A 25128-nucleotide genomic window follows, 5' to 3' on the forward strand; every position below is an offset into this window, starting at 1 on the left:
TTTTTAATGGAGACAAAATCTTTTGGATGTAGTACAATATTGAGTGAGAACACTATAACCAGCAGCTGTGAACGGCTGCAATATAATCCCAGGAGGAAACTGTCCATAGCAAATTTAAAAAGCTTGTTTTTTTCCACTGACAAGCTCAGATTTGTATTGACTGTTTTTAAGTTTATCACCCTTTGCTTTTACATGTATTGATGTCAAGTTGGCCAAGTTGTAAGTTTAGCATTGTGTTGTCCTCCCTCTATCGCCAATGTTGGAAAACCATTCTTCAGAATTTGGGGTTTTAGCACAGGATTTATTTTCCTATTTCCTTGGCTCTAGTTATCCTGGTCAAAACAGTCACTCAAATATAAGAGTCTGGCAAAGTGTATGTGTGGACCAGAGGGCTTCCATTATGTGTAGCTCAGCTAGACACAGTTTCAGCCTAAAAATACTCTGAAAGGTTTTAATAATCATATTGCCACAATTAAGAAATGGTCACCTGTAAACCAAGAATATCTTTTTATTTATTTCTTTTTATTATATTAACATATTTGTACTCCATCTCTGCAACATTTCTATGTTCCTACCCTAAATAGCTCTCTCCAACTTCAAATAGCTGATAAAACTTTTAAGACTTCTCACTAAGTGAGACTTCTCTTAGATGTGAGATGCGTCTTTATAGCTAGAATGACAATCTGATCCTTTCAGAATCCTCTCAGTGGCAAAAACATTGCTTCTAGTTGCTTTGTTTTTTCTGCAATCACAATCATTTCGACAGTACATAGATCAACCGGTAAATTGGTAGCTTCACTTTCATGGTCACCACAATAGACCAGTTGAGTGTCCACATCACTGCTGATGCCATACCAATCTGTCTATCCCCCATTCCATTCTCCTCTCAACCATGAACAAAACCATGAGATTCTTAAACTCCTCCATAATGACTTTAACACAACTCTCAGTCTCAAGCTGGGACTCCTTCCTCACCACAGAGGTGACATTGCAAGTCCCAAAAGCCAGTTTCAGCAGCTGGAAATTGGAACACCAAGGCCTCCACCCTTCATTTCATCCACATTCTCCAGACCCCTACATCCTCTGGCATCCTGGGCAATGGTTCCAGTATGGATCAGTGGATCAGTTTGAGGCTGGTTGCGCCCACTGGGCTAAGAATACTCCCAGTCAGCATTACCCACTGTTACTATTACTATTATTCCCATTGAGGTCTCTTGAATTGCACCTGGTTAAATTGTTCTGGTATCTTGGGTTAGTAAATACTATTTATAGCAGGAGTGTAAAGATCAGTTTAGTTAAAAGGCTACAGAAATGTAACTTCATGCAATTAATTATGCACAATGTAACATAGGTAATCATTTATGAAATGATGTAATCTGTGAACACACCACCACCTTTAGATGTTTAGATTTTTTTACAAAACAGATGAAAAATCTCAGAGCTGAAGACTTATAGTCTTATTAAAAATTTTTTTCTAAAGAACAGAACCCAACAGCTACAGCAGCTCTGTCTAAATTTGGAAAATCAAGTGCGCCAACAAAGCCGTTGAGTCATGGGATGTACTTAGTGCTTCACTCTATTTAGACTCCTCATGTCCAAACATAATCTCATACTTACTACCTGCTGTCCACTTACAAGCAGCAGGTAGTAAGTAGAAGATTATTTGCACATTTTCCAAGTGTTTACAGGTAGTGTCATGGTAGCTCCATATTGTAATGGTTTACACATTCCCTTAGCAAGGTTAAACTCCCTAGTTTATCCCCAATTGCGAATTGTTACAGGAAGGGCATACTATGGAAAAATCTGCCAACTTTACTGGAGCTACCTACTGTGGTGACCTCTTGTGATTGAAGAAGCAGCTGGAAGTAGCTATCGTACAGGTGGTGTCACCTTGCCTGCTGTAGAAGAGCTCTCTTACAGTGCTTATTTATTGTTTGGTGAAGCCATATGCAGTATATAGTTGGCCGTTGAATAATGTCAGTGTAAACTCTGAGAGACAAATGGGCAAAACAGCCATCGTATAAAGTAGACCTTGTTCAGCTACTGTGTATCTATAGGCTGTGCATATAAAAGCATTTTCTATCCTCTTGCTATTGTTTTCAATATTATACATTACCCCTTTCTCCTGCAATGAGCTAAGTTCTGGAAGAGGATCATTAGCTGAATATAATTTTAGATAAGAGGAGTGAGTAAGAATAGGTAGAAACTGAGTAGGTATAAAAGCAATCACACAGAGAGCCCAAATCAGTGCAGCAAAGAGGCAAATATACACTCACATGGGCACAAAAACAAACCACTATTGGAAATACATTTAATTTAGAAAAATAAGAGGCAAGGATAATAGAGTAATAATATTTGTTAATTAATTAATTTGTTAATTATTACTACTATTATGCAGGTCTGTTGGACAGGACGATGCAAACACATCTAATCAGTTTTATTACTCCCATACCCATTTGGCCTGTGGGTGCCCTCCTCTACCTTGGAAGGCTTAGTAGGTTGGTTATCATCCATTGCAATCAGTGATAAAGGGTGAGCAGCACAGATTATACTTCTAGCAGTCATGTGAAGAAGAACACTTACATTGTCTGCTGATAAATGCTAGCAAATGTAGCTTTGTAATATGTGCTTTACATCATAAAAAGGGCATATTTTTATGACATTTATTGATTGAATTGAATTGATATACCTTTATTAGTGTCACGGTTTGCCAGGGCAAGCCGTGGGGAATGTTGGAGAAAGGACCCAAACGCTGGACTTAGTGCAATGAACAGTGCATTTATTTACAGTGGGGGTAAATGTACACCACACAATAAGTCTCCAGAGTGCTCCCTCAACTCCTGTGTCGTGCCTTCTCCCAAGTGCTGATATTCCGTGCTCTCTGCTCCTGTGCCCACGCACACCCCGTGCGTCCTGCAGTCCCGTGTTCCGCTCTTCTGAGGAAAAACCAACAGACGCAGCCGTTATGGCACCACTCCAGCAGGCATACACTTAACAGTACTTGCGACACTGACATGGAGTCTAACTCAACGATCCTGCGCCGGAGGAAGCTCCATCGCTCTGTTAAGTAGCTCCCCCGACGAGCCTGATCAGAAGCAGGTGTGTGGGAACCTAGGCGTGACCAGCAGCTGGCAGGGCCACACCCATCAGGCCTGCAGGTGGCTGTCCTTCATCCTCCAGCCACACCCGCAGACACACGTACACACACACACACACACACACACCAGCATGGAACACAAGAGCACAGTGCAGCAAACATACACCCAATAATAATGATAATGATAACAATAACAATAAAGGTTCACACCGTTCACGGACCCCGAGTCCCAGGAACCGGGTCCGTGACAATTAGTCCCACAAGGGGAAATTTCATAAGGCTGCCGACCTATTGCACGCAATGGCGGCGCCATCTTACCCTCCGACCATACATACATTACACAAAACATCACATGGGGAAGACAGGTCAGAGAGGTATAACAATGAAAAATGCACCACATGAGGAAAGATAAGGAGAAAAAATAACTCCCCCCAGACTGAGCTCCAACAGGGAGATCAGTTTGAGAACAGAAAAAAACACCTCTGCACATGGCACATGAAAAAACTCTTAATACACCAAAGAAACACATGACAAGCAACAGGGGTGGGTAAAGGGTGAGAGACAGCTGAATTAGACAGTACATCCGGGCCTGCATGCGCTGGTCTCCTTGATCCACCGTCAGCATCGGAAGGGAATAAGCGTCGAAGGCGTTTGGAAAGGGAGGTGGGATGAGTGTGTGCATATCAGTGTATATGTATGTGTGTGCGTGTCCATAGTTCAGCTGAGACAGTGTCCTTCGCCCTGCTAGGCTAAGTAAACAGTCTTCCAGCCAACCCAGGTGGCCTTGCATGGAATGGGAAGGAACAGACTAAACACGGTCGTTATCAGGGTGTTTTTGTTCGGCTCCAGCCTTGAGACCGCAGCTGGCGCCAAAGGGGTATCTGCATGAAGTGATGGTGGTTTTTACTTTAGTGTGAACAGCTCATATGAATTTCAAAGCAGTTCTACAGTCCAACACTGGTCTCTCAATCTCCCGTTGGAGAGCCGCGAGCTTCGCCATACTTGCGTTCTGTGATGTTGTCATTTCTTGTGCTCAAGGAGCCGATTCTGAGAACTCACGGCAGTGTGCCTCCCCGAGATGTCATCCAATTTGCGCCCAGAGATGTTATTCCGAGCTAGCCCTTCCGAGATGTATCCAGTCTGCAGTCAGAGATCTTATTCTGAGTATTCACAGCAGCCGTAGCCTCTCCAAGATCTTATCCGTGCTGCACTCAATGAGCCCATTTTGAGAAACTCACGCCTTGTGGGGGTTTGAACAGCCGGTTCCGCTTTCTTAATTCTTTGATAAGTCAGGGCCAAGCCAGCTCCCATCAGCAAGAACCCTGTTACCATGGTTCCGAATAGGTAGATATCTTCAGCACTCAGACCCACCCAAGCCCAAACTTCTCGTTGAGAAAGGGGTGCCAATTGCATTTAGGGACCAGTTGATCCAATCCATAATTCCTCTTTTAGGTTTTAGAGAACAGACTGTGAGAGAGTGTTCCAGGGAAAAGTAATACAAAAACACGAGACTAGACAAGGACATAAGAGGCTAAGCAGGGAAGCTAAGGGAGAGGAGGAGAGGAGAAAAGTGCAACCGCCTTCGTCAAGAGCAGAAAAAGTTGTTTGTCTCTAAACCTAATTTAGCAAAACTCATGACTCTATAATTCCCGTGCCAGTGTTGAGAGTGGTATGGCCTGTCCTAGCCTCCATATATAATTTTCTTATAATTCTTTACTGTTGCTACCTTGGTTGGGCATGGCCAAACAACTGACCTTAAATATTATGATAAAGACCTCTTAGCTGGCAGAGGAGCCCAGGTACTGGTGAACTTTGCTGTGACCGCCTGAACACTTTTAGGCCATAACTTTATGGACCATGGTGAGATATGGGCAGTGTTGGGGAGTAACGGAATACATGTACCGCCGTTACGTATTTAAAATACAAAATATGAGTAACTGTATTCCGTTACAGTTACCGTTTTAAAAGGTGGTATTTAGAATACAGTTACTTTTTTGAAATAAATGGATTACACGGAGGTACTTCCCTGTTTCATATTGTGGCGGGTCAGGCCTGTTTGGGTTTTGTTTGACAGCTATGTTCTGTTGTTCCAGGTGGCAGCGTTAAGGTTGCCATGGTTACAGGGTGCCGCTCTCTCTGCGTGTTTCCTGGGTGAGAGAGGCCTTTTTGTTGTTGTTGTGCTAAGCTAATAGGCAGAATGCTACCGGTATAGCTCTAAAGAATATAGCATCATAGGCAGTGTAGTCCGTGCTGCAGGGAGAATGGACTGCCATACACGTTATGTGTCTGTGAGCGAGGGAGGGAGAAAGAGGAAAAGTACGAGCTGTCATCGAGCAAAAACGGGAGCTGGAAGCATGTAAATATAATAATAACCACTGCAGCCAAGAAGAGTGCCTGACGAGCCCAGTTGTAAGTAAGCTATTAAGACTCGACTGTACACCGTGTTCGTGTTTTCCTCCAAAAACAATAAGTTCCGTTGGAGCAGCCTTTCAACGCCTCTCTCTGTCTCTTGCTAGCAAAGTTGACCCAGACAACAAAGTAAAGCTAGTTTTCGGCTACGAGCCCGACACAGAACCCACCGTATTAGCCAGAGGTCCCTTTACTACGGTTCGGAGCCGCGGACCTTCAGTAACAGTAATAAATCACAGCAATAGTACATTCATGTAGTTGTAAACAGCATGATAAGTAAAGTACAAAAGTACATTTTGGGGCATGTATTCTGTAATGGAATACATTTTAAAAGTAACCTTCCCAACACTGGATATGGGTGGGTTTTGACTAATAGCTGGTTGGAGAGCAACTTGTTGGTAGAAAAACGCTGTTCTATGCTTATAAACTGTGTTACCATTGATATATTTTATAGTTACAACAAAAGAAATGGGAACTGGTTTTTCAACAGGCTATTAGCAACAAAATGCCTAAAGATACAATGTAAAATGTGTTCTTTTCTAGGTTGCCTGTTATGTGTAGACAAAATAAAGGTTCATCCCATTAAATTAGATGTCTTTTTATATTTGGACAGTGCATGGGGCAATGCTAAGTGACTTTTGCAATGCTATACGTGTGTATGTTTGTGAGATTTTTGCCTTTTGAAATGCAAGTTTCAAAAGTACAGGGTTAAACTGAAAAAAAGTTTTATATATTATAAAATTGTTTGACTGTAAAAAAGTCAAGCAGAGAGTTGAAACTGTAAGCAGTGTAGCTATAAGTAACACTTGAGCTCTCTCCTTGACTGTTTTCCCCTTTCTTCTGCCAAGTTTGTTAATATAACTCCTTGTTTCTTGTTTTGTTTATTTCTCCTCTCTCCCGCTTTTATTCCCTGCAAATTGCATTTCTATCCCCGGCTCAGGCTGTTTTGTCTCTTTTGATCAGCTTAATATGGCCGGCTCCCACGGTTTTTATCGCTTTTCTTACTCTTCTCTCTTCCATTTTCTCAAAGGCTGCATTGAATGCAGATGATGACACAAATATTGTCTCAGTAAATTAGTTTTTTGTAATTACTGGAGACTGCCGTACAAAAATATATGTATATATTTTCTTGTGCCCTGCATGTGTGCATCATTCGACATAAGTCATGAAAAACATGTCATTTCAGTAGAAAAAATTCTTACTGTATTTTATTTTAGCCAAAGTGTTTCATTGTTATTCACACGGAGAATCGTTTAGATCTGGATCCTCTTCAAACATGTTCCATTATCAGCTCTGTTTCCCTCAGACAAACTATCTCCATGCTTGTTTTGCTTTTGCACAGACAAGGCGAGGTGATAACAGAGATGCTGAGAGGAGAGATGACTCCACGGGAAGGGATGGGTAAAGCGTGCTTTGGAAATGCACAGAGGAAGGGGGAGGGGAGATAGTTGCTGTAGGATCAAACAGATTTAGAGGTAGAGTGACCAGATGGGATGAAATGATTAGCCACGAGGAAAGTTGTACAGCAAGTGGCTGCAAAAATGTCCGATTATGTGACAGAAAATTGGGAAAGGACAGAAAAAGAGTAGAAAAAAGCCATGAGAACTACTGTTTAACCAGCTGCTCTTTTACAGTCTCCTTCCCTGACAGTTTTTTTCTTCCATAAGTTCAGGCTTCATTATTACTTTTCTTCTGTCATTTCTTATTCTCTTTTTCTTCTTTCCCTGTCTGTCTGTGTCGTTTTCCCCTATTAGTGCTATCGATGCATAGCACACAGATGGGAGCCTGTTGGCAAAGAACACACACACACAGACCTATGTTTTATTAATGCGTGCTGCAGTGTAGTTTTTGCATCTTCCCTTCATATAAATTTAGTCTCTGGTATGAAGACTTGCTATTCTTCCTTGGTTCTTATTAACTGTACCAGGCGAGACTTGAGGCTTTTTCACCAGCTCTTCTGCTCGTTCATCTTCTATTCTTTAATTTTTCTGCCATCTTTGCATCTAAATATCTTAAGTTTAAGTAACAAACATTTTGTATACTTTCTGTGTCCTTTTGCTGCACCACTTCCATCTGCCTCCTTCTGTCTCTGTTAGCTGAAGAGGTTTTAAAGACGATGCTAACTAAAATGCATTCTCACACATTTGTGTAGATCTCTCTTTTTATCCATTTCCCTAGTCTTGCACTCTTTCCTTTTCTGCAAGCCTAAGAGATTTTGGAGTCTTTAACCAGCCTTGCTAAGGAAGAGTTTCTTTTTGTTTCCCTACCTTTCTTTGCTCTTAAGTGGACTGATATCTCTCTGCAGCTGACTGTGAAGTAGACAGTATCGAGTACTTGTCAGCATGCCTGATCCCTCATGTTTTACCTTGTTCTTCCTCTATCATTAATTTTACTCTATCGTTTCTCCTTTGTATCTTTTTCTGTTTTTCTCTGACTGTTAAGCTAGCCAAGGTTTCTTACTTTCCCTCCTGTATTCCTTACCTTCATTTTTTTGTCTTCTTTTCAGCTCTCTCAGATTCGTGTGACTGACATTGAATATATTTGAATCTAGTGGAAACCAAATCATTTCTCCGTCTTCTTTCCTGTGCCAGTATTACTGATTCCCTCTTATTTCATCCCTTTCCCACCTCTGTTAGTGTATCTCTGTCTGCAAGCTCATTTCAGCCAAATTGAAATTCACATTGGCTTCTTTGAGTTCTTGGTTATTAGATATTTTATTAGATTACTGAAGTAAAAGGTCATGACCCATGATCTTCTTTTTAACAAATCTAGAGGGAATATTGTTGATACCCAGAGGGATAGCCTCCGACTCTGTGGGGAAGCTACAAAGCGCTGTTGCTGGCAGGCCTGGAAACAGTATTTTGCCATAGGACACTTCAGTTGGGCCTTTGTCATTTTAGATGTCTATCTGGTGCTGCGAGGCGACCTGCAGAGTTAAAATAAGCCCTGAAAAAATGTTTTCTTGCACATACGCACTCTCCCTCTCGCCTTCAAGTAGAATTTTTACCTGTTCTCACTGTGCTCAAGCAGCACAATCGCAGCACCCAAATCCTCCTCCAAACATGACAGACTCAGACTTCAGAATTCAGTATTTTTCTCAATCACAGTAAGTGAAACAATGCATTATGTTACCTACATCTTCCCCCTGGCCTTTTTTTCAAGCACTTTGTGTCAATTAGAAGCATGCCAGCTTTGGGTTATGCAGAATAAATCCATCACAGGCAAATAATTCACATGCTAAACAGGAGCGGTGACAAACTGTGATCCCAAATCAAAAATGATTTACAAGATATACATAAATATTTGTGGCATATGGAATTTTAAGGAGAAAAACATGTCTTTGGGACAAACGCAGCACTTACTCGCACATCATGACAAATATGTTCTGCAGTGCAGCATCTTGCTTTGAAAAGCAGCTCATAATGGGTGTCACTATGGATGAGGTGGAGGTGTGTTGCTAGGGCAACAGGTGATATTTCGTGGTTTTTTTCCCCTTCCAAGGTCAAAGCAACTAAAGCGAGAAGTATTGAAAGTGTAAAAGCTGATTTATCACTGCCCCTTGCTGTACGTTGATGAGACAGAATACATCAACATGGCAGCAAAAGAGACTTGAAAAATGTGATTAAGTGTCCTTAAAGGTTAAAAATGGTGTGAAATTTTATATCGGTTTGTAAGCAGCACGCACTGGATTCGTCACGCGAGCTTCTGTTGTGCCCGTTTTGTGTTTCTTGTGTCCTTATCCACCTTATCCAGAAACTTCCAATAAAAGGTGCAAACTCTATGTGACTGAATAATCAAGGTAACTGCCTTTTTCACGACAAACAGCCTGCCTTAACTTCGTCTTCACTCCAGGCAACAACTTTAACTGCTGAATTTTGCAAAGCAGCCCTAAAGAGACGTGATTGGTGTGATGGAATATTACAGAGCAAAGCCAACCAATACGAGCAGGGAGGAAAAATGACATGCTTATCGTCGGGTGGGATGCACTTTTTGTTTTTTTTTAATCATGCATGAGCATATTAGATGCATGCAGACCAATGCAGTTGTAAATCTGTCAACCCATTCCTTATTGTAGGCAGTGGCTCTATTGTTTTTTGTTTTTTTTTCTTCATCAGTGTTGCTCATTGGTATATGGCCTCTCATTGTGAAGCCTTGAGCTTACACTTCCACTAAGGATGGCAATGGCTGTTGCTATGCTGGCTTTCTAAAGCCAGAGAAAGTGGAGGATCTGACCCAAGGATACTACATGCAACTTGCATCTTGTCAGTGGAAAGTTTGTTGAAAGCTCTACTGGTAAAACTATCAAAATGACACATTATTAAGTATTAGTAAAGGAGTAGCACTTAATTCATCATTTATAAAGCATTATTCCATAGTGTGTATTATTAAACCTGTATAAGGCAAAAATAGTTCTCATTTTAGTTGTCACACAAAATAATTAACAACGTGTAACTGCCTGAATTAAGCATCAAAGTACACTGTTAAATGAGTATTTATAAAACCTCTGTTAAAACACAAACAAACAATGAGCTCATATCTTAATCATTATAATCAGAAATGTGCATCTAAACAGCCAAATCACTTACTTAAATGGTAAATGGCCTGTATTTGTATAGCGCTTTTACTAGTCCCCGCTAGGGACTCCAAAGCGCTTTACACACCCAGTCATCCACACATTCACACACTGGTTAGCCCTACTTAGACTATCTATATGCCATGAACATATTATAATTATAATATTATTTATTTATTATTTATTATTATAAATCACATATTATGGAGGAGTAATAAACACTAAATCCTTACTAACGCTTAATAGTGTTTCATTGTTATAAAGTGTTATCGCTCCATTATATGATCGTCTTTATCATGTGTCAGACTTCAAATGTGGAAACATTTTATAAGATTAATGCCATTTAGTAGTGAAAGGAGACTTAAGCAAGTAGATAAAACCATAAATTAATCAGAGAATTGTTTAGAATTAATAAATCCTCTGGGAACAAGTGTTGTCGCCTCCTGCCGTCCATTAAAGCATCTCCAGGTTTAAGTAAAATCGACGGCCTTGTCTGTGGTTCGTAATAAAGACAGTGATGCCTGTTTTCATTCTTTGAATATCAAATCCTGCCATTCTGTCAAAGCTGCCAGGATCTCAAAGATACACACAAGGTGTCCTTTGGCATTAGTGCTGGGGTGTTGTAGTCTTGACATGGGTATCACTCTCAATTTGTCAGATATGAAGGATTTTCAAGGCCCCCTTGTCACTTTTAAAAGCAGCAGGAAACAGTGAGTGTTCTTTTTCATTGTGCAGGGCTAATGGGTATACTTCTCACATGCAGACATGACCTTATAATAATTATGACATCAATGACAACTTGTATCTATTGTCTCAATCCTTTTCCATTCATCTTCCTCAGAGTCTCTCAGTAAGATTCCTACATATTACGACGTTCTCTCTCTTTCTTTTACCCATTATGTGCATATCTCTCATTGTTCTGCTCACAGTGGGCCACTTCTACTTCTTTGTCTTTGAGTTTGTCTCTTCTGTCCTTCATCTTCTCTTCTCTCTGTCATCGTGATTGGTTTTCTTTCTGTCATCGTAAAGTCATTTCTCTACCCACGCTACTCTTTTATCACACTTGATCTCCTTCTTGCGTCTCTCTGTTCAGCTTGGTTTCTTTTTTATCGCAAGAACTTTTCCTTCTTTTTAAATATATTTGTTGATATTTTCTGTTTCGGTGTTTTCTTTTTTTCTCTGACATGCTTTTCTCTGCTTACTCAGTTTCCAGGCTTACGCTGTTTACCTTTTCTTGCTTTAAATGCATAACTTTTTCTGTCTTTCTTATCTTTCCTCCATCAGCATTAATGAGTTATTTTACCTGGGGTGCAATTTCCATAATGTAGTGCTTTTTCCACATATAGATTATAATTGGATTTCCTTTATGCTGTGCTAGTTTCAGTAATTTGATTTGATTGCATTGCTACATAAACAAGATAGCAAGTAAGACAGAGAGCGAAAGAGGAAAAAAAAGTTTGCGTTAAACCTCAAAGGTGGTGGAGAACTAACTGGTGGAGGATGTTGCCTTGCTACAACACCCCTCTACTGAGTCTCCTGGTTTGCCTGACACTTTCTTTGTGGGGTTTGCTTGTTGTCTCTGGATTGGTTAGTATCCATATCGTAGTCCTGGTTAGAGTTAGACTGAAATATAAGGCCCGCAGAAGTAGGCAATGAGAACATTTATGAAATACAGGTGAAAAAACGAAATGTGTGTAAAATGCTGGCAAAGAGAGAAGCAGTGTGTATATAGCTGATTTACTGATAACTTATTCTGGTGCTGTAACATAGTAAGAATGCAATAATGGTTGCACAGTCTTCAAGAAAGACTTTATTTCCTTATATTGTGATAGGAAAATGGAAATGAGTGCAACGATTTATTGTAATGTGCAAACATAGATGGAAATGCATGTTTGCAGTTTGAACAAGCTTGAAAATTTATATTTATTCTTCACCTCAGCCTCTTAAGCAAGCTTTCTTGTCATTTTTTCAAGTAAATTTCATGAATAGTTCTCATTCAAAGCTCTTCTTTTGAGGTTTTTGCCTTTTTATTCTCTATAAGATTTGACAAGATCCTCCCTTGCTGAGGTGCAGCCCAAACTATGACAGAACCTCCACCTTGTTTTGACAGATGGTTGTAGACACGGCCGTACACACTGCACACCACGCTGATATGCCATGATGTCTACTAGTAGCTCTTTGGGAATGACATTGCTGGGTTAAAAATACTTTTTTGTGCCTGTCAAATTGTGTTGTCTTTGACATTTTTCTGCAAATGCCGGTTAGGTCTTTCAAAGGTCAGTGTGTAATGGCTTAATAAAACAACAAGAACAACAACAAAAAAACATTCCGGTGAAAGTGTTTAGGTGCAAGCACTGGTAATGAAGGGGGGAAAATGAGTGAAAAAGCAGCCAATGTCTAAAGGAAAACTCTGAAACACCTTGAAAACTGGCTCAAAACCACTTTAAAAACATTATAGGAAAGTCTGGCTCTTTGAAACCAAACACAACAAAAAGATGAGTGGCTCAAGATTTTTGCACAGTACTACAAATTCTGTAAAAATTTCATCCATAGTACATCAAATTGTCATTATACTCCTTTCTTTAAAATTGCGCACACAACATTTTAATACAGCCACTAAGTAGAATCTCTTTGATACACATTAAAATAAGAAGAAATGATGACTTTCCGAACTTTTAATGTCTTTAGTGAAGCTAGAAAATAGAACTTTTCCCATTTCATTCCATTGAACCTTTATGCTTTTCAGGAGTAGTCGCCTGATCAACAAAAGTGAAAGAGCATGACAAGAAATTACTAAATTGACGCCGTCTTCAAAACCTGTTTCTGTTTTAGGAAGTGCTGGTACACCAGTGGTTTTCAATGAGAATGGAGATGCTCCAGGGAGATACGACATATTCCAGTACCAGATCACCAACAGATCGACTGCTGAGTACAGAGTCATCGGCTCCTGGACCAATAAATTACACCTCAAGGTGAGATTTTTACACACGTATACCAGTGTACCTAATTTTTACACCGTTTATAAGCTGACAAAACTGCTCATATTTTTCACACATATAAATTGAATGAAGTGAATGGAAAAAAATTTGGAAAAGTGAGGCAAAAAACTTGGAAAATCAACTTAAAAGTGAAGCTCGGGTGAAAAATAATAGATTATTATAAAATGTTTTTTCAATGATTGTTGTTCAGTGCAGAACATACTGTATGCCATTTACCATAGTATATATTTCAGATGTGTTTCCAGCTTCCAGTCATATGTTGAACTATCTCATTATTAGTATTTTATCATGACACGTCTGTGTCCTAATGAAAAATGTCATATATTTTGATTTGAGTGCCTTATTGAAGCTTCTGAGGCATTATAGATCAGACACCTTGGAAGAATGAAAATTCAACATGACTATGAGCAGCTACCATGATTTCAAAATCCCTTGTTACTGGGCTGGATTCGTTTGAGTTATTGCTCTTATTCAGGCGCAAAAGTTCGTTTTTTCAAGCAAGTGTAGATCTTTGCTTCTATTCAGAATACTAATCTTTGTGAAGGAGAGAGACTTGCAAACATTCGCAACTGTGAAAGGTCACACACCTACAGAATACACATAATAACCAATGCTACAGAACCCGAAGAATATACAGTGCCTACTTAGATCCACAGAAAAACAGATAATTGAATGAATTCCCATTGTCCCACTCGCTCTCTCTGTCTCACTGACTTACAGTCACATGCACAAAAAAATCTTTGAGCATGCAGCAGTGCTAGGTGTTATAAATCCACCAAGGACTTCATTAGAAAGGCCAGATGACAGATGAGAAGACTAATAGACACAAAACGCTTTCTGGCTGATGGACGGTGTGTTTGTGTGTGTGTCAGTGTGTGTGTTTGTACAGCAGTACAGAAGTATAAAACACAGAAACCGAAGTCACACATGATTTGGCACTTTAACACTTTCTAAATAGACAGACTTATTTAATTAGGTAAAATCCTGAAGGTATGCAGGGTAGCAGGTGGAAGTTTTTATTAAAAACAAAAAAGTTTGAATGTTCATCATTATAAATACAAGACAGCACTGTGGAACATAAGAATGTACAGCATGTGAGTCTCAAGAATTCACACATTCAAACCCTGTGCAAACTGAGTATTGGCTACCTCGAGTGCACTGTCGTGCTATGCAACACTGAGTTGAATCAGTGTTGTCGACATATAACAGACAATTTATCTAAGAAACAATTGGAAATTTAAACACTTTGTTACGAGCAGCCTGTCACAAAAACATAATTTGTTCACATTTCTTCAGTTGATTCTATGAAAAATGCCAAAAACAACACAGTTTGACAGGTGCAAAAAATGATAATTTTGCATCAACAAGGCAATTCCCAAAGTGCTGTTAACCAAAGTTTCTCTGCTCTTTGAATATCACTTAATGCTGTACAGCTTTTCCTTAAAAAGATGAGGAAACTGGACAAGTGCAGGGCAAATGAAATAATGTCAGGCTATCTACAACAGACCAACAGTATGTAAAAGTCATGTCCTTTTACATACAAAAACAATGGAAACATCCAGCAATGACCTGAAACAGGACATGCATCTGGCCCTTCAGATCATCCATCTACTGTTCACTGAAGCTTCATCAGAAATGGTCTCAGTGGAAGGGTGGCTGTCAAGAAGCCGTTCTTAAAGAAGGAAAACCAGGAGAAAACACTGAGGTATGCCAAGTTACATGAGAACTGGGCTGAAAAATCAGAGGGAAAGTTTTGGTTCAAATCATCATCCCTATTTACAGAGGACATCAGAAGAGATAGCTGTGGACGACAGACTGTTCATCTGCTGTCTACAGCTATCTGTAAAACATGCTGCAGCCACTGTCTTGTTTTGGCATTTTAGCCATGATGTTGGGGATCTTGTCAAAACTGATGGAGTTATGAACACGGGAAAGGTTTCATTTTTCAGTATGATCCCAAAAACACTGCAAATAAAATTAAAGTATATCCATGGGAAAAAATGCACAATGGAACACCATCAGTCATGGATTGACCTCGCCAGAGCCTAGGCCTCATCATTACTGAAGTAGTGTGAGATCATCTTGACCAAAAAAGAAGAGCTTTGAATGTTCTTTGAGAAGTCTGGAGAACTATTCCTGAAGACTACTTAAAGAAATGACAAGAACGCTGCCCAAGAGAGTTCAGGCTGTGTTGAAGAATAAAGGTGGCCATGCCAAAAATTGACTTTCAAAATCTTTGAAATTATACAAACCCTGTTTCTTTGCCTTATATTTCCCTGTATGCTTTCATATGTTTCAATAAATCACTGCACCAATTTCCTATTTTCCAGGCAAAATAAAATGAAGGCTGACACTACACTGTAATTAATAAAATATGGGTCTGCGTTGTTTAATTTATGCCCTTTGATAGAAAATAAGGTGATAGTATACAGATATTAAATGGGGGATATGAATAAGTAATGAGCAAAATTTCTCAGCAAACAAAGTTTCTCCTTAGTGATATATGTACAACACTGTGGGCAGCAACTATCCCATTCTCGCATATTAAACTCCATGAGAACTTGTTTCTGTTTGTGCGTCAGTAATTAACTCAAATCCACCCACTCTAAGTCTAATGAATTTTCCCTTCTAACTAGTTGTTTTAGGACTGGTGCTTTTTGTGTTTAAAACAGTAATATTCAATTTTGTGCAGCACCCTCGGCGATGGTTAAACCTCGGGGAGCGCGGTAATGACAGACTTCCTCACAACTGCTCGCGCACACAACTACAAATTAGTACGCACACATTCAAACTCACTCGCAGAGGACGTACGGAGAGCTCAGGGATTGACTATAATGCCAGCATGACACAAACACAAATAAACAAAATGCACACATGGCGAAACATATGCGTGTGCACACTCACAAATAAACACACACACAGACACACACAGAAGGAAATGCAGATGGCCTATTTGTGCCAGATCTGATTATGGTCTGATTGCTGGCTTCCAGACTAGCTGGTGTTAGTTTTGTGCCTGGCAGCACTCAGGAAAATGATCAGAGGATCTGCTTGTGCTAATTGCTCTGCGAGATGCCCGGAAGACACACTTTTTTTGCAGGTAGAGAGAAAGCTGAGTGTTAAAGGACTGTTAACATACAGTTTATGTCAGCTTCTGCAGATGGCTGCCAATCCTTATGCTCCAAGATGTCCTGTGAGAAAATAAGAAGCGTCATTTTGCCGTTTTGACACACAAATAATAACACACTGCTCTTCTCTCAGGTGGAGGCCATGCGTTGGAGGATGGGTGACCCAACTTTCCCTGCCTCCGTTTGCAGCCTCCCGTGCCGTACGGGTGAAAGGAAGAAAGTGGTGAAAGGGGTGCCGTGCTGTTGGCACTGTGAGCGCTGCGAAGGATACCACTTTCAGGTAGATTTCTGAAGAAAAATATCAGCCATCCAAAACCGTCAGCGTGATCCAGAAATTAAAATATCACAAACACTGTGACATCACAGGTTGCATACAAATCTGGCTAGATCTTGATTTGTGTTTGACAAAAAATGAACAAATCATGCATCAACACTTTATCAATTTAGCAGTTTCTCTGTCAGTCTGATTTCAGCACTGATTATTTGTGTTTTCAAACCTAGAGAGGCTCGCAGAACTTCTTAGCCTAACCAATTCATCTGTGTGAAATTGACTTGTCAAAAAACGAGGGAAAAATGTAGATTTTAATCAAATGTCTAACATTCCTTATACTTCCTCTCCCAACTTTACAAATGAAACCGCATTTGTTGGAACGCGTTAAAAAGAATCAGCTGAAAGACCTGTTTGCAATAAAAACTGTTTGACATTGTAAACGTGTTAGCTTCTGCACACATCGACTTGTTGACAGCTGCTGCCTGCTTACTCCTGCTCTGTTTTTAGGCAATTAAAAAAGTGAGGCGCTTAGATTGTCCATTTTGAATTTCTATATAGAGAAAGTATCTAATTTGAGGAGAGGGAAATGCCCTGATCACACATTTTGAAGCTGCATTCATAATAAAAAAAAATGCAGCTTACAACAGCCTCTTTCAGTTGTAAGGCTTTACATATCAGGACATAATAAAATGATCTGGTCCTTATCAGGTCTTCAAATTAGGTAGATAAATATCAGCAGGCGAAATATTACACTGTGTCATCATTTATTTTACAAATACTGAGCTAAAATGCAGAATCAATGTATAAAAAAACTAGTTTTGCCTAAATATAGCCATCCTTTTTCTATAGGAATAAAGAGAGTCAGGGACGTCTAGGTGCTGCTAATCAAAAGCATTTGATTAACTGATCAGCAGCAGCACTTCTATAAAAGCAAAGGTTTTGTCACTTTGCTGGTCTGAAGCATTCAGGTATGCGTTAACACGAGGCCAAGGAGTGATTAGCAGTGATCTCTGAGGAAGAATTGTTATTGGTTATCAGTCTGGGGAGGGTTATAAGGCCATTTCCAAAAAAAAAGTCCATTCGAAGATTATTCACAAGTGAAAAATATTCATGAAAGTAGAATAAGAAAAAAGCTGAAACTGAAGTTTGCTTGGAAATGCTGCCACTTCTTCTCTTTCTTGAAAAAAAAAAAGAACATGGCAGCACAGCTTCAGTTTGCAAAGTTGCATTCAAACAAACCACAAGACACAATGTCCTTGAGATAGCAGACAGGAAAATGGAAATGCTTGGCCATAATGCACAAGACCATGTTTGCTGAAAAGCCAAAGCATATCAGAACAAACACCTCACACCGACTGTCAAGCAGAGTGATGGAGGGGTGATGATTTGAGCTCGTTTTTCAGTCAAAGGGCCTGGACACACTGAGTCGACCATAAAGATAACTGTAAACAATGTATACTCAATCAATCAATCAATCAATCAAGGCTTTATTCGCCACGTGCAGGTTGCCCTGCAGTGAAATAGGACACCCCCCCGACCTTACACACACAACACAGACATCACATGGGGATACATTACATTACAGAAAAAAAACACTGAAATATACACTACAATGGGAAAGTACAAGAGGAAAAAAGAGACCTCTACTCATGCTGGGCTCCTGGGAGGACAGCATGAGAACAGGAAACAAAAAAACTCCTCTGCACAAAAAAGCACATAAATGTCCACAGCACAACATTATGGAACACATGACAAGCCACAGGGTCGGGTAGGGGGTGAGGAGTAATCCGAAGCAAACACAGCAGCCATCCTGCCCAGCGCTACCATTCCAGTGCGGGCTCAGACCCGCCGTGTTCCCAGGAGGGAACAAGCATCGAAGGCGTTTGGAAAGTAAAAAACACGAAACTAGACAAGGACATAAGAGGCTAAGCAGGGAAGCTAAGGGAGAGGAGGAGAGGAGAAAAGTGCGACCGCCTTCGTCAAGAGCAAGAGCAGAAAAAAGTATATTGTAGTCAAATATGAGACTATGCAGCAGCTAAAGCATGGTTGAAATTGGGCCATGCAAGTGAACAATGACCCTCAGTACACCATGGAAAATTAGATGTACTTGAGCCATAACTGTATATCCCCTGTGAAAATTAAATTATCATTGGGGACCATTTCAACGTCTATCAGGCTTCCTGTTTAGTTGGAAAAATACTTGAACAAGCACGTATATGTCCAAAAATGTGCTTAGCTAAGGAAAAAGAAAATATCAGTTACAACAGCAGCTGCTCATGTTTATGAGGAGCACTCAATAGTCATTTTGCAGAAACAAGCATTTGCTGTAAATGTGGAGTTGTCAAAAGCATAACTGATAATAAGTTTTTTCCTCGGAATTACATTAGATTGTGTCTTATGGAGATCAGGCACACACATATTTACATAAAAGGAGTTTTTTTTTCTACATGTTTTGGCAAAAAATTTATTAATTAATGAATTGAACCATATAAACGATGTCAATGATGTAATAGCCAGCTCCCGCTCCAATAAGGTCCTCATTGTGTGAACAGACTCCTTCTGATCTATGGGATGGTGACAGTACTCCCTGCTCTGTTCTGCAGCCTCAGTGAGATACAGCACACCACCTTTCCTTCTGCTGTGGGTTCAGATTAGATTGGCCCTGGCAGTCCAATGGATAATAATGCATTGGTCTGACTGCAGGAAGAGAGACACAAGACAACAAAATGACATCAAGGCACGCCACAACAGCCAGATGGCCAGATGGTTTTTCAATCAGCCAATTCATGGTTGAATCGATGTTTAACAGTCAAATTATCATTAGAAAATCTGTTTACTTAAGGAAAATGAACTAATGCATGTTCTAAAACCTCTCTCCCCGTTAGGCCTCAGAGTTCACCTGTGAGCTGTGCCCATACGAGAAGCGACCTGATGCCAACCGCACTGGCTGCACTCCCATTCCGATCATCAAACTGGAGTGGCACTCACCCTGGGCCATCGTCCCCGTCTTTATCGCCATGCTGGGTATCATCGCCACCTCTTTCGTCATCGTCACTTTTGTCCGGTACAATGACACGCCCATCGTCCGAGCTTCGGGGCGAGAGATGAGCTACGTGCTGCTTACTGGAATCTTCCTGTGCTATGCCATCACATTCCTGATGATCGCGACGCCGGATGTGGGCGTGTGCTCCCTGAGGAGGATTTTCTTAGGCTTGGGGATGTGTTTTAGCTACGCTGCGCTGCTCACCAAGACCAACAGGATACACCGCATCTTTGAACAAGGGAAAAAGTCTGTAACAGCACCCAGGTAAAAAGGCCATTACGTCTGCTCTTGGCCCTTTTGTGCGTACATGTTTGGGCTGTGCAGATTTTGATGGGTTCAGTGGCACTTAATATTGCTATAAGTGTGGCTTTTTTGCACTCAGGTGTGTGACTTTACCTGCACCCTACTTTTTCAGATACTTGCGGTCATTACTCATCATTTATTTTTCATACATTATTTATGAGAGTCATGAACTAACACTTTTCTATTGTACTGCTTGCACTCAGTGTGAGTGACTCTGGGAGAGAGCATCCACTAAGTGGCTAAATTGTTAATGCAGGATTTAATAGTGCTCAGGTTCATGGCCCTGCTATCCAGACAGTTAGATTTTTTCCCTTTTTTTTTCTTCCTCTTCTTTTTTTTCCATCCAGCTACAGACTTTTTACACAAAGTATTTTGAGGCTCTTTTCAGGTTACGGTAGTGACTCTAAGGTAGTCGAGCACTGAGCGTCCTTTGAACTTGAGAGCTTGAATGAGTGGGTTGTTTCTTTCATTCTGATGCAAGTGGAAATATAGTTTTTGTTTTGGGCCATGATTTGCACCCCGGTTTTGATATCTCTGTCATCCTAGATGATCATCACATTTTCTCTTTTCAGTATGTCTTCTTGCAACTGCTCCTCCTTGTTTCTCCCTTTCTTTCTTGCTGCAAAACCCATCATTATATTTTCCCTGATCTCGCTCTAGCTCTCAGCGTGGATTTGCTGGAGTGTGTATGGTCGCATTTATAGAAATTTAATATATTGCCGCTGTCAAGTGGGAGACTTGTCTCAACCTTTTATAGTCTAATAAAACTGTTTTCTTTTCATCTTATTGGGACAGGATTTTTGAGTGTTTGTTAAGTTATTTTTGGACCGTACTGGCTGAAGACTTTATGAAAAATCAAATTCTGTGGAAAATAGAATAGATCTAGTATAACGGTGAATCTCAGTGGATTACCGTGTCAGCCACTGCATTATGATGTTTCACTGAACCGGCTTGAAATTTTATACCTGTTGGAGTCACCCGTTCCTGGTAGGTCAAAGAGAAAAGATAAAATGTATTTACAGATCACCCACGATGGTTATTGAGAGCCTATTTATGGGTTAGGCTTCTACCTCTGTGTGCAGATGTATTCCTGACCCAAGACAGATTAAAGTGAACAAGGTATATTACTGCCCTACATGCCAGCTGATATTCTGGCATTAGCTAACTAAGCTAACTGAGTAATGTATGTCTGTATTTGAATATCCAGAATCTGAAGTCAAGGAAAATTCAATTCTATTCAATGAATAGTCTGAATTCTGTTACTCAGTTATGTTTGAACAATAGTTATTGTCCAGTAACAAGTACCCTTTCTGCATTTATCTATATTCATAAGCAATCTCTGGCTGCCAAAATAGAAAATCTTGGCCTGAATCTTTGTTGGCTACACCAGCCAAATACCCTCCAGAGGTTAAGTTACCAGACTGGCCAATGCATTACCAGACTGCTATTTAACTAACCATGTAACACTGAAGCAATGTTTAAGTTTAGTTCTATTGGAAAAATGTAGCATGAATTCACAACAACAGTAATCTAAGGGAGCTTTATATCGAAAGGTAAAGAGCATACGGTGTTACTCGTACAAAGGGTAAACTCCAGTGACTGATCCCCCATGAGCAACCACTTGGTGGTGGAGGAAGTGCTGCCTTTTGTCAGGAAGAGACCTCTGGCAAAACCAGGCTTAGATAAGGGTGGCCATCTGCTGAACCAGTAAGGGGTTAGGAGGAAAGAGATGGCAGACAAGAGCGGCACAGAAAGACCACGACCAAGAAACAGGATAAAATACCAGCTAACAAATAGTTAATGACATGCGACTGTGCTATATCAATATGAAAATAGTGAAAAGAGTTGAGTGAAGCAGAGGTACTCCGTTTATCATCGCTACAGCCTATATATCAGCAAACTAAAGGATTGTTCAAGGTAACTTATGAAAGGGAAAAGAGAGGGGGACTGTCTCCTGAACGCAAACTGGGAGCTGGTGGAACAAGCTCTCAGCTCATGAAAAGAAGTTGGTGCAACCTGAGAAATGTAAACATGAGTGCATATTTTCTAGCATTAATTGCAGTTTTTCATCCTTGCTACATCAAAATTTAATCAATCATTCTGTTCTTTACAGGTTTATCTCTCCTGCCTCCCAGCTTGTCATCACCTTCTCCCTGATCTCAGTTCAGCTTCTGGGTGTCTTTGTGTGGTTCGCCGTGGACCCTCCCCATACTGTAGTGGACTACGGCGAGCAGCGGACCCAGGACCCCACGGCGGCACGTGGTGTCCTCAAGTGCGACATCTCAGACCTGTCTCTCATCTGCTCCCTGGGTTACTCAATTCTGCTGATGGTTACGTGCACAGTTTACGCAATCAAGACGCGAGGCGTGCCCGAAACCTTTAACGAAGCCAAGCCTATTGGATTTACCATGTACACCACCTGTATCATCTGGCTGGCGTTCATACCCATCTTTTTTGGCACGTCCCAGTCTGCGGAACGGGTGAGTGTGTTTATATTTTGGATGACACTTATTACATCCTGAGAAAACGGAAAGTGTGTTGTTGGTGTCTGTCCTTCAACCCCAATCAACTGCAAGATTTCTGAGGATCAAACTGTAATATGTGTCTGTTTGTTTTCCCTTTATATCACCGCTTTAAAATTCAAATCAATTCCTCTTGGAACATCTCCATCTACTGTGAACCGCAGGGCAAATTTGTGTTTTGCTGCGCTTGAGCAAAGTTAGATCTATATTTAAGTGCAATATTTTTTTTTAAATACAAAACTTCTCTGGCAGGTGCAAGGTGGTTGTGCGATCAGTGCGCTTTTGCTTCACGTGGTTCAAAACTCCTAAGCAAGTTTTGAAATTGCATTTTGAGCCATACGTTTGATGTATTGCTGTGGCAAAAAGTGTCCTTTTACTACCTCCCTGCAAATTTTCAAAATCAAAACCGTATCTCTTGGCACTAAAGTACAGAAGTGTTTTACAACTGTAGCTATACTATTGGCTTAGAGTCAGAAATCTCCCGACAATCCCTCGTGAGTACAAAAGGATTTACTGTCTGTCTGATGGACTGGAACCGTGCCATGGTCTGGGCTTATAGAGAGTTATACTGCCGAGCTTATTCTTCCTACCTGTAGTTAATTCTTAATGGGTGTTCGATGAGAATAAAAGCCACGTGAGGTGTGTGTGTGAGGGTATGAGTGATAGCGTGACTGGCTCTTAAACAGTGTCCTTTCATCTTATCGGCTTAGAAACAGTGGGTTTGAATGCGCACGTAAACACCAATATAGCTAATCTGATTCATAAGACCGTACACATATTGAAGCGTACTGTTTACTCGAGCTAAAGCAGCAATGGTCTATTGATTCCATTTCTTGATAGTACGAATATGCTGCTTTCAACAATAACACACTTTATACACTCATTGAGATTCATGACAGGTCATTGATTTTTTTTTTGTCCAAGTCACATTTTTTACATCACAGTACTAAACACACTCTATACATCTGTATAAAGAAAATGTGGACATTACTCTAGATCGATAGAAGTAAACAGGCATATACAGTGTATTTACCAGCTTCCTGATTTCTCATGTTTCTGTGTATTTGTCTCATTAGCGTGTTTCCAATCATCAAGCACATTTTAAGAAAGAACTGCAGTTTGCGATAACTGGTAAAAAGTTTGTCACATCACTATGGAGGACTTGGCCCGCTGTGAACAGCCTGTTAAAGGTCATGTCAAAGCATCTCAATTGGATTTAAGTTCAGACTTTGACAAGGCTTTTTTTACCTTTCTTTTTTGAGCTATTAAGAGGTGGACTTGTTGCAAAAACTGATGAGTGGACATTCTCCTTCAGGAGTTTCTGGTAGCGAGCTGAGCTACCAGAAAGTGAAGCAGCAAAGCGGCCCAAGACCATCACACCACTGCCACCGAAAATTCAATTTGTCCCATCAGTCCACAAAATATTTTCCCAAAATCTCAGAGATCATCAAGATGTCTTTTTGGTCAGGAGTGGTTTTCACCAACTCTCCCATGGACGCCATTTTTTCTCAGTCTCTTTGTTGTTGAATAATAAACACTGACCTTAACTAAGGCAAGTGAGGACTGCAATACTTTAGATCTTCCATCCATCCATTCGCTTCTGCTTCTCCTTTTCAAGGTCGCTGAAGCCAATCCTTCAGGTCGCCAGTCTCTCACAGGGCTAACTTATAGACTGAGACAAACAATCGCACTCACACCTAAATTCCCCATGGTGTGATTTAGCGTTTCCAATTAATCTATCCCTAACTGCATGTCTTTGGACTGTGGGAAGAAGTCGGATTACCCGGGCATAACCCACGCAAACACGGGGAGAATATGCAAACTCCACATAGAAAGACCCTGGCCTGTGTGTTAACCACCACGCCACTGCCATTTCTCCACTTGTGGATAATGGCTCTCAGCAGGATGCCCTCGAGCCCAAAAGCCTTAGAAATGGCTTTCTAACCCTTTCCAGATAGCTATCCAAGAAGCCTAGTCAAATTGAGATGAGATAGCCTTTATTTGTCAGTTGCAGGTCTTTTGCCCACAACCGAGATGACAGAACTTGCCGACCGTACATACAATACACAAACATCACATTGGGCTGGCTAGGTAGCGAGGAAAAAAACACCGCAATGTGTATCACAAAAGGATAATACAGGAATGCACAGATATCAGCACACCATAGCACAATAAACACAGACAAGCAACATGGGAAAGTGTTCCAGTGTGTACATCTCATCTGGGACCGCTGCAATCTTCGACTGCGCCTCCAGCTGACCCGATGTCCACATCAGAGGGGAGGTAAGCGTTGGAGGTGGCGTTGGATCCGGGGTAGAGAGAGTGATGCGTCAGTGAGTGCTTATCAGTGTCAGTATATGTATGTGTGTGCGTGTCCATAGTTCAGCTGAGACAGTGTCCTTCGCCCTGCCAGGCTAAGTAAACAGTTCCAGCCAACTCAGGTGGCCTTGCATGGAATGGGAAGGAACAGACTCGACACAGTCGTTAACTTAAACTTAACTGGACTTAAATCCAACTGAGATGCTTTGACATGACCTTAAATGGGCCATTCAAGTTGGACAAAATTCCTCCATAGTGACGTGATAAATTTATCATTTAAAATAGAATTTTGTATCTACTCAAATACATGTCAACATGCTAAGATTGAGGCTCCAGATTCCAGAGGATAACATCGCTGTAGCTATATCAAGTGTTTTATAAACAGTCCAAGACATGTGTCCGCTGAATATTCCAGATTTCTCTTCCTCTACCTCTACCAAAAACGTGTCAGCTCTAATAATCTC

The 25128-nt window shown here is 40.6% G+C and overlaps 1 protein-coding gene across 2 annotated transcripts in view; it reads left to right on the plus strand.

The window, feature by feature from the left end:
- grm8a (glutamate receptor, metabotropic 8a) overlaps window positions 1-25128 on the plus strand; it is a 304220-nt gene that overhangs the window by 256245 nt on the left and 22847 nt on the right. For both annotated transcript variants that reach the window (XM_087830876.1, XM_006780652.2), the window contains exons 8-11: window positions 12912-13051; window positions 16340-16486; window positions 19363-19784; window positions 21937-22303. In XM_087830876.1, the coding sequence (XP_087687002.1) occupies window positions 12912-13051; window positions 16340-16486; window positions 19363-19784; window positions 21937-22303 (1076 nt within the window). The remainder of the gene's footprint in view (window positions 1-12911; window positions 13052-16339; window positions 16487-19362; window positions 19785-21936; window positions 22304-25128) is intronic.

Source organism: Neolamprologus brichardi, chromosome 17, assembly GCF_056152115.1.
Source record: "Neolamprologus brichardi isolate AB-2024 chromosome 17, ASM5615211v1, whole genome shotgun sequence".
NCBI classification, from domain to species: Eukaryota; Metazoa; Chordata; class Actinopteri; order Cichliformes; family Cichlidae; genus Neolamprologus; species Neolamprologus brichardi.